The sequence below is a fragment of the Erythrolamprus reginae genome, chromosome 13 (assembly GCF_031021105.1).
Source record: "Erythrolamprus reginae isolate rEryReg1 chromosome 13, rEryReg1.hap1, whole genome shotgun sequence".
In the NCBI taxonomy this organism is placed as follows: domain Eukaryota; kingdom Metazoa; phylum Chordata; class Lepidosauria; order Squamata; family Dipsadidae; genus Erythrolamprus; species Erythrolamprus reginae.
The window spans coordinates 11,663,915-11,674,415 of NC_091962.1; the positions used below are offsets into that span (position 1 = coordinate 11,663,915).

At 41.6% G+C, this 10,501-nt stretch overlaps 1 protein-coding gene across 3 annotated transcripts in view; it reads right to left on the reverse strand.

Moving 5' to 3' along the window:
- Positions 1-4,479: 4,479 nt before the first annotated feature.
- The window catches only part of SHE (Src homology 2 domain containing E), an 11,686-nt gene continuing 5,664 nt past the window's right edge, over positions 4,480-10,501 (reverse strand). For 2 of the 3 annotated variants that reach the window (XM_070766018.1, XM_070766017.1), the window contains exons 4-6: positions 8,638-8,812; positions 7,971-8,090; positions 4,480-5,224 (exon numbers count right to left, since the gene is read on the reverse strand). In XM_070766018.1, coding sequence (XP_070622119.1) covers positions 5,032-5,224; positions 7,971-8,090; positions 8,638-8,812 — 488 coding nt within the window. In that variant the 3' untranslated portion in view covers positions 4,480-5,031. Of the gene's footprint in view, positions 5,225-7,905; positions 8,091-8,637; positions 8,813-10,501 lie in introns of all 3 variants that reach the window. The other variant, XR_011560476.1, reaches the window with a different exon arrangement.

Below are 10,501 nucleotides of genomic sequence, written 5' to 3' on the forward strand. Positions count from 1 at the left end.
GTTGGTTGGGATTGGATTGTGTTGGGTTGAGTTTTTGTTATGTTGTATTGTGATGAGTTGGGGTTGTGTTGTGTTATTCGGAGAGAGGGTTGAGGTTAGGATTGTTCTGTTTGTGTTGTGTTGGATTGTACTGTACTGTGTTGTGTTTGTGTTGGGTTTTTCCCCCCAAATCCTAATCCAATCTTCCAAGCTGATATAATCTACCAAATATCTGCAGAGGTTGAAGCTCCTTGCCAAATCCAGCTTGCAAAAGCTAGAAAGGAACAAAATATAACCTCTGAATGCTCCAAGCTTCTCTAGGCCAGGGACATTAAAGCAGTGGCAAAATTTATCCTTTTTAGCAGTCGTTGCAATAAGTTACACCTTTCCCTCCGGTACAAGGATTGTCTAGTCCTGCTGTTAAAAATGATTCTTTTTACCCAAGGCCGTCAAATAATTCAAAATCAAATCTCTAGAATTCTTGGTGTTGGAACCAATGTCAATTCCTCTACATTTTCAAAGCAATACAGAGCAGATTTGAGCGTAACCAGAAAGAGAAAATGTATTTATTTAAAAAGAAAATCTCTCCCACACCCCCGGGCTCTCAGTCAAGACTCTGGGTTTGCATCCGAAGACTTTCAGCCTAAGGTTTATCTCACCACCGGAAAACCACCACCAAGATGGTGTCAAATTTGGGGTTTTTTAACTGAGCCCTTTTTGGGGGGGGGGGGGGAGAAGCCTGAAATGCAGCAATCTGCATTAATTTTTAAAAATAGCATTTCATTCAAATCAGAAAAAAGAAATCTACGAGTCAGAGAAAAAGGGGAATCCCTCGGTTATCCCAACAGCAAAATTGCACCCGTTTGGCCCCTGAACAAGAGAAAGGGTCCATCTAGATGGCCTCAGGGCCCCCCCAAACACTCAATATTTTGCAATTGGACTCTTTTCTCCCCGAGTGTGGCCCGTGGTGGTTTGTTTTGCAGCTGGTTTCCTGGCTAAACTGGGTTTCTGAGTTCCTTCCTTTCTGGACACAGACTCACAGCAACTTCTCTTGCCGTGTCGCAATTCTCAACTTCCCCCAATTTCTCGTTTGTGACATTTCTGACAAACACACGCGCACAAAACAAACAGAGCCGGAGAGTTGGCGGTGTCCTTCTCAAAAACAGAAAGTGCCAACGAGAAGTGGAAAAAAATATAAAAGAAAACGAAAGGGAAAAAAAAAAGAAGAGGAAGGAATTTGGTTGCGAAATTTTATTTTATTTTTCAATGGTTTTTTCACGACCTGCGTGAAGATTTCCATAGGTACCGAAGAGCTTTCCTCACTTTCCAAGTTTGTGGTGCCCATGTAGAGATTTGATTTAATTAAAAAGAAAAAAAAATGTTGACAAATTCCCCCATTTCCCTGAACTTAAAAAAGAAAACTGATTTGTTTTTATTTTACAAAACTGCCATCCCGCTTGGCAAACGTTTGGCATTAAGGATGTAAAGTCAAAATACTTACACAAAATACGTATACGTATATACACTGCTCAAAAAAATAAAGGGAACCCTCAAAGAACCCACCCTAGATCTGAATGAGTGAAATATTCTCATGGAATACTTCAGTCTGTACAAAGTTGAATGCTCACAACAGCAGGTGAAATTGATGGTCAATCAGTGTTGCTTCCTAAGGGGACAGTTTGATTTCACAGATGTCTGATTCACTTGGAGTTATATTATGTTGTCTAAGTGCTCCCTTTATTTCTTTGAGCAATACATGTGTGTGTGTATGTTTTTTCTGTCGAATCATTTTCAACATTTCACTTCATTTTCAATTCAATAAAAGTAGGTTACACACACACACATACCTGTATATACATACATACAAATGCATACATATATATGTATGGTTTGGTTACCATATGTACTGTATGTATACCATATATATATGGTTATATATTTTTGCTGGTAAGTGAAATGGAAGAAGGAAAAGGAATAATATATATGTATGTAGATTGTTCTGAGTTCGGGTTTTGCCCCATGTAATATTTTGAGTGTCTGTGCGACGTTTCGGTGAAATCACATTCACCATCATCAGGCTGAAGTTGTAAGCTTCGTGCTGCTGTAGATAATATATATATATCTCCACATACATGAACACACACACACATACCTTTGTCTTAATCACAAAATAAAATTTATGCAACAGATTTAAAGAGGTAAAAATGAGTTTTTAAAAATGCTATTTGACATTTTGGCCACAGGAGGTCAGCAAAGCTCTATTTTTAAGAGCTTTTTCAGTCCTGTTTTTTTTTTTTGCTCAATTCTGGTCTTTGGGGGGAAAAGGCTGATAGCAGAAATATGTTTTTATAATCTTCAATTTACAGTGGTGTTTTTTAAAATAAAAAATTATCCATCATTCCTGTTTTGTGCTGAAAACTTAGCTTGCAAAATATTTAGCTGCCATAAAAAAAATTCCAGCAAAGGGACACTTTAAAGATGCACAAATTTAGTCCCTAAACCTGATTGAATGGAATATTTTTCTTGTATGTAAATTTAAAATAAAATTTAATTTTTTTAAATTTTATTTTCCTTTTTTCCCCTCTCCCTATTCCTTCCTTCCTTCTTCCCTCCCTCCCTCCTTTCTTGTTTTTTTCTTCCTTCCCTCTTCTCCTCCCCTTCCTTACTTCCTTCTTTCATTACCTCCCTACTTTCAATATTTTTCTTCTTTCCTTCCCTCTCCTTCTCCCCTCCCCTTTTTTTTCACTTTTTCTCCCTCCCTCCCTTTTTCCTTCCTTCCTTCCTTTTGTTTCCTTCCCTTCCTTTTTTCTTTCAATTACTTTCTTTCTTCCTTCCCTCTCCTCCTCCCCTCCCCTTTCTTTTTCACTTTTTCTCCCTCCCTTCCTCCTTTTTTCCTTTCTCTTTCTTTCTTCCTTCCTGCTTCTTCCTTTCTCTTTCTTCCTTTCCTTCCTTCCTTCCCCACTCTTTTTTCTCTTCCTTTCCTTCCTGCTCCAAATCCCATGATCTTTCAAAACACCTCTTTCACCCATTTTATTTATTCTATTTATTTATTCGATTTTTATGCCGCCCTTCTCCTTAGACTCAGGGCGGCTTACGACATGTTAGCATTTTACAGCAAAGTTCTGAATGTTGCATCCAGCCAGCCATTTTGGCTTACCCCCAACTTCAGAAACCAATATCCCCCTCCACTAGACACCCCCCCCCCAACACACACAAAACAATGTTGCACAACTCAGCAACTCCAGAGGGAGGATGGGGCGCGAATGCACAGGGGGGCTTTTCCCACAAGGAATCCAAGTCGAAGCATGGTGGGCAATCGCTAAGCCACGATTCAGAGTTTGCACCCGAAAACCCCCCCAGCAAACTGAAGCACAAACTTCCATCGGTGTTTCAGTCGGCCAGACAGGCGCCACGGGCTTTGTCCAAAAAGGAAGTGGGAACAATGCCGGGAATTGATCCTGCCAGGGGAGGAAACGGGGTGGGTGGGTACCCAGAGCAAAGGGCCGATCCGTTTTTCAGATTGACTCAAAATCCAGTTTTAGCCAAAGCCGCGAAGCTACCAGCAGACTTTATTATTTTTTTTTAAAAAAACATTTTTGACCAGAAAGAAGCTCATTTTTCTCCTGGGTTGAACGCGGATGGGGGACCACCGAGCGTTCTCACAGAAAAACGCCTGGAGAAGCGCTTCTGAATTGTTGCCGCACGAATCCCAGCGACTGGTTAGGTCCCACAGAGTTGGCCTTCTCCGGGTCCCGTCGACTAAACAATGTCGTTTAGCGGGACCCAGGAGAAGAGCCTTCTCTGTGGCGGCCCCGACCCTCTGGAACCAGCTCCCCCCAGATATCAGAGTTGCCCCCACCCTCCTTGCCTTTCGCAAGCTCCTTAAAACCCACCTCTGTCGTCAAGCATGGAGGAATTGAAATTTCCCTTCCCCCTAGGCTTATAGAATTTATACATGGTATGTTTGTTGGTATGATTGGTCTCTTAAATTGGGATTTTTTACATTATTTTTTAATATTACATTTGTTACATTGTTTTTTTATTGTTGTTAGCCGCCCCGAGTCTTCGGAGAGGGGCGGCATACAAATCTAAATAAACTAAACTAAACTAATTGTTGCTCGCAAACGGGACCGCAAAGTCCCCAGGGATTTCAACTCCTCTTCGGCCAAGCGAATTGTGCGATCGTTGAGCAAATCCCGTGAAACAAACCCTCCGTTTAGTTTTCTCCTCGTTGTAAACGGGCCGCAAACAGGGATCGGGTCACCAAATATTTATGCAACCGTCATAAATATTTGCCAATTAAACAACACCCCAAATTTTGATCATGTTACCACGGAGTTGCTGCAATAGGTCGTAAGCGCGAGTAAGGGTCATACATCCCTTTTTCCCCCAGCCCCGTTGTAACTTTGGACAGTCACCAAATGAACAATTTTAAATTGAAAACCATCCGTAACGCTTATCATAGTATGGAGCGAAGACGCTATAAAAAGAAATCGAAACTCTTGGGAGTATTTTTATTTGATTTCGAGAGAAACGGCGAAGAGGTATGCCACCCCCATCGGATCCCTAAAAAAACCATTAAGAAAAATAATAATAACGAAGATAAATCAAAACCTCCCAGTTTAGCCCAAGCAAAACCACTTCGCTTTTGTTTACAAAAAAACCTCCCTCCGTTTTTTCCCATAAATCTCATTAAAGAAAACTCTGAGAATTTGAAAACTTGAAAAAAGCCGTCGGGTGGGTTTGGAGCAGCTACTGACTGACGGTGTTTCAATTCCACGTCTATCAATTCAGCGTCCAGCAAAAAGGGGGCAAATCCGGTTCCTCCCTGCTCCATCCCTCCCCCACCCCGAAATTCCTATGCCAAAGTCCGATCCTATCGCATTAGGAAGAGTGGGAATCCAATTGGTTGGAGAAGGGAAGAAAAAGATGGACCCACATCTGCGGCCGAAGCGAAGTCTTTGGTGAGGCCGCCATCAATTGGACGGACTGTTCAGCGTCCACCGCGTTTTCCCCAGTTCCTCCCACATGGGCCTCAAAAAATAGGGAGATTTAGGGAACCTTGCCTGGAATTGAGACTGGATAACGGAGCGTCATATGTTCGGCTCCTTTGAAAGGCAGCTTTTCGGTGGAATAGTAGCCGACGACTTGGGGGACGGTGTCAAAGAGACCACCAGCTTGGTCCAAAGTGTATTTATGGTCCTTTGTTTGAGCCACGATGATGTGGACGCAACCCTGGCTTGTCCTGGGAGATGGAGAGAGAAAGAGAGATAAAGATAGATAGATATAAAGATAGATGGATAGATAGATAGATAGATAGATAAAGAGATAGAGGGAGGTAAAAAAGATAGAGAAAGATAGAGAGAGAAAGAGATAGAGAGGTAGAGATAGATAGATAAATAGATAACAGGTATAGAGAGATAAAAGAGATAGATAGCGATAGATAGAAAGAGATAAAAGAAAAAGAGAGATAGAGAGGTAGAGATACTTAGAGATAGATGATAGATAGATAGATAGATAGATGGAGATAAAAGAGATAGAGAGATAAAGAGATAGAGAGGTAGATAGATAAATAGATAAGAGGTATAGAGATAAAAGTGATAGATAGCGATAGATAGAAAGAGATAAAAGAAACAGAGATAGAGAGGTAGAGATACTTAGAGATAGATAGATAGATAGATAGATAAAAGAGATAGATAGATAGACAGAGGGAGATAAAAGAGATAAGAGAGAGATAAAGAGATAGAGGTAGATAGAGAGAAAGAGATAGAGAGGTAGAGATAGATAAATAGATAAAAGAGATATAGAGATAAAAGAGATAGAGGTAGATAGATAAATAAGAGATAGATAGAGATATAGAGATATAGATATAGAGGTAGACAGACAGACAGGCAGACAGACAGACCCAAAAAAGAATATTCGTTAAAATCACCCTGATTTCCCTGTAAAAACACTGGATGTTTTTAAAAAAAAGAGATTGGACAACATTGGGCTGAAATGGTATAAGGCTTCCTGCTTGAGCAAAGGGATCAGACTAGAAGACCTCCAAGATCCCTTACGACTCCATCATTATGTTGTTCCATTGTTCTGTCATTCTGCAATTCCGTCATTCTGTTCTATCTCTGTTGACCAGCCGTCCAGATGATACTTTGGGGCAAGGGACCCTTTTGAAATAAAGGGGTGGTCCCACCCCCATTTTAAGAATTCTGCCTCTGCTCCCTTCTCCATACTGGGGTGTTTTGTTCCGAGGCCGAATCCTGCTCAACCAACCAAAGGCAAGACATTTCCTTCTGTTACCCTCCAATTCTCCATGTTTATGGATCCTTATTAGAGACAGTCACACAATTTTTGGCTCAATTTGGCAAATTTTTATTCTGCCCAAGGGGTCCATTTCGGCCTTGAAGGGGGTCTCCACTAGCTGGCCCCCCACATGTGGTGTCACAAGGTGGGTTGGGTTTTAACAAGGGGCTGAAACATAGAAACATAGAAGTCTGACAGCAGAAAAAGACCTCGTGGTCCATCTAGTCTGCCCTTATACTATTTATACTATTTTATCTATTTTATCTTAGGATGGATCTATGTTTATCCCAGGCATGTTTAGATTCAGTTACTGTGGATTTATCTACCACGTCTGCTGGGAGTTTGTTCCAAGGATCTACGACTCTTTCAGTAAAATAATATTTTCTCATGTTGCTTTTGATCTTTCCCCCAACTAACTTCAGATTGTGTCCCCTTGTTCTTGTGTTCACTTTCCTATTAAAAACACTTCCCTCCTGGACCTTATTTAACCCTTTAACATATTTAAATGTTTTGATCATGTCCCCCCTTTTCCTTCTGTCCTCCAGACTATGCAGATTGAGTTCATGAAGTCTTTCCTGATACGTTTTATGCTTAAGACCTTCCACCATTCTTGTAGCCCGTCTTTGGACCCGTTCAGTTTTGTCAATATCTTTTTGTAGGTGAGGTCTCCAGAACTGAACACAGTATTATTCCAAATGTGGTCTCACCAGCATTCTATATAGAGAGAGCTGAGAACTTAAAAAAAAAATCCTTCCTTTTTTTAGACATCCTTTCTTTTCAAATATCCTCTTTAAAATGAACCTTTTTTTTTTTACAGAAATCCTCTTTTTAAAAACATCTTTTATTTTTTAAGATCAGCCCTTTCTGTTCTTATCGTAATCCTTTCTTTTTCAAGCATCCTTTCTTTTTAAAACCAGCCCTTCATTTGGAAAGAAATCCTTTCTTTTTTAAAGCGTGCTTAAATAGGATATTTATATTTTTACTCTTCCAACGGGGAAAGAAACCCTAACCCTCCCGCCAAGGATCCGAAGATGGAAGAAGGGCCCAATCTGTTTTGAGCCTTTCCTTCCCACTCGCTGAGCTCCCGGATTCTCAACTCTCGCACACAATTGCACACAAACACACACACAGAGACACAACTCCCTTCTCTTTCTTTCCTCGATTTGTTTCAAAGCCCAGTATCCTGAGGAAGGAAGTTCGGTCGCGCCCAGCCTCCGGTTTCGAGCAGGGAGAAGAGTCAGGACTAAAACACACACAAACCCACATAAAAGGGTTGGAAAGGGGCAATCCAGGTAGTCCTCGAACTTACGACCACAACCGAACACTCCAAATTTCCTCGTCGCTAAGGGAGACGAGGAAGTGAATTTTCAGCTCCATCTCGTCACCGCTGTCGTTAACGCGGTTAAGAAAACACGGTCGTTCGGCCCATCTCCCCCTCAAATTAGTTTGGGTCAGCCGGTCACAAAACTGGGACCCTGGAAGGCGACCGTCTCAAATACAAGCCGGTCACACAGGTTCTGAATTTTGACCCCCGCCGACCCCGTTGCAAATGCAAAATGTTGCATTTTTTTCCCAGCGCGGTTATAACTTTGGTTGCTAAATGAAATGTCGTAAGTTGAGGACTACCTGTAGGCCCAAATTTGCAGGCGCCTGGACTCGTTTGCTGAGCCAGCAGGGTTTCGGTCACTCACTTGAGGGCGATGGAGTACTTGGTGGGGCCCAACTCACTGGTACGGACCAAGTAGCCGGCCTCCGGACACGGCTGCAGCCGGCTCTCGGCTTCGGCTCGGGTGATGGAGCCATGGAACCACCTGCAAAGGAGGGGATGATAGGGAGTTTTCCATACGGCCCGCTCTGTCTTCCCTGGGGAGGTCACGAGTTGAAGTCCACCCATATTAAAACATGCAAACTGGAGGATTCTGGGAGTCGAAGTCCACCCCTCTTAAAACATCCTGTCTGGGGGATTCTGGGAGTTGAAGTCCACCCATATTAAAACATGCAAACTGGAGGATTCTGGGAGTTGAAGTCTTCCCCTCTTAAAACATCCTGGCTGGGGGATTCTGGGATTTGAAGTCTACCCATCTTAAAGCATGCTGTCTAGAGGATTCTGGGAGTTGAAGTCCAACCATCTTAAACCATGCTGGCTGGGGGATTCTGGGAGTTGAAGTCTTCCCCTCTTAAAACATCCTGGCTGGGGAATTCTGGGAGTTGAAGTCCACCCATATTAAAACATGCAAACTGGGGGATTCTGGGAAGTGAAGTCCATCCCTCTTAAAGTTGCCAAGGTTAAGAAACAATTTGAGGGCACAAATTGGTAAGATTTAGAACAGATGCTACACCAGATCCTGGGTGGCTTACGGCTGTTTCTCCAAGACGAGGGCAGAATCCATCCGCTCTCCATCCAGCCCAAGTTCGATTCCCGTGGGAGACTTCACCTTCTTGGAAGGCCAGTTTTTGGGGCAGGGCTGTTGCTGGGATGGCGAGAGAACCGTCTCCGCAGGCGTTACAAGTTTCTCCGAACCCTCAAACTGCACTGAAAGGGAGAGAGGAAGGACACGCCTAAAGATTTGTGGAAATGGGGCTCCCCCAAATATCTTCAGGCTCGGCCCAACTCAGCTGACCTCCTCCGCAAACAAACTAGGATGTGAAACCAAGTTCGGGTTTGTTCCCATCCTGGTGGCTCAGGATGTGTACAAGCCAAGTTTCCCTGGTTAAGAAGACCCTCCGATTACGCAAAAAAACCGCAAAAGTGGTTTAGACCCAGATGACAAAATTAGGTTTTTGAGGAGGCAGCATTAGATAAATATCATAAACCTAAAATAAAGAATTGTATGTATAGAAAAGAATTAAAAATAACACATTTAGAAGAGACACTGACAGTTTTTCAGGACGTATTGGAACAAGTTATCAGTCTGTTAAACACGAAATGAACCAGGAAAAGAATATTCTATTCTATTCTCTATTCTATTCTATTTTCTATTCTATTTTCTATTCTATTTTCTATTCTATTCTATTTTCTATTCTATTCTCTATTCTATTTTATTCTATTTTCAATTCTATTTTATTCTATTTTCTTTTTTTCTCAGAAGAGCAAAGGGAGTATATATAATGTACATTCTAACAATTATAATTTACTTATATAGTACACGTAGGTGGGTAGGGAGAAAAGAAGAAAGGGAGGGGGTTGGGGAAGAGGGGAAAGAGAGATGAGGGGAAGAGGGATAGGAAGTTGAAGCAACAGAGGAGTAGTAAGAAGAGTGTAGAGAGCCAGCGTTAGAGCTGGGGCTTTCATGCTTTGCGGCCTGTGGTTTGAACACATAGGTGGTGTAGATTTCCCTAAAGTTTTATCCGTATGTTTTTGACGTAATATGTTTTTGACGTAATTGTTAGTGGCAACACGTATCGGTGATTTAAGGGTTTGTTCATTCAGTTTCTTTGTAATTCAAAATTTTATTCTATTTTCTATTCTATTCACCGCCCCGAGTCTATGGAGAGGGGCGGCATACAAATCTAATTAATAATAATAATAATAATAATAATAACAATAACAATAATAATAATATTCTATTTTCTAGTCTCTATTCAGATCAATGAACAGTAATTCAAAATAGCTGTGAGATAGGATACTGATTTAAGAATGATTGAGAAAAACATAATTGTTTATATATTCTAAGGCAGTGATTTTCAACCTTTTTTGAGCCGCGGCACATTTTTTACATTTACAAAACCATGGGGCACATTGAGGAGAGGGGGGGTGCGGCTAAAAATATATTGGACAAAAAAATTCTCTCTCTTCCTCCCTTTTGCTCTATTTGTCTCTCCCTCTTTCTCTCCCTTCCTCTTTTTCTCTCTCTCTCCATCTCTCTTTCTTTCTCTCTTCCTTCTTTCCTCTTTTTTGTTCTCTTTCTCTCTCCCTCCCTACCTCCCTCTATGTCTTTCTCTCTCCCACCTTCCCTCCCTCCCTCTCTTTCTCTCTCTCTCTCTCTCTTGCTTTCTTTCTTTCTCTCTTTTGCTCTCTCTCTTGCTTGCTTTCTCTCTTGTTCTCTTTCTCTTTTTTTCTTTCTTTCTCTCTTGTTTTCTTTCTCTGAGCTTCGCGGCACACCTGACCATGTCTCGCGGCACACTAGTGTGCCACGGCACACTGGTTGAAAAACACTGTTCTAAGGTATACGCATTGATATATGTATGGAAATTGTGGAGGAAAAAAATTAAAAAATATATA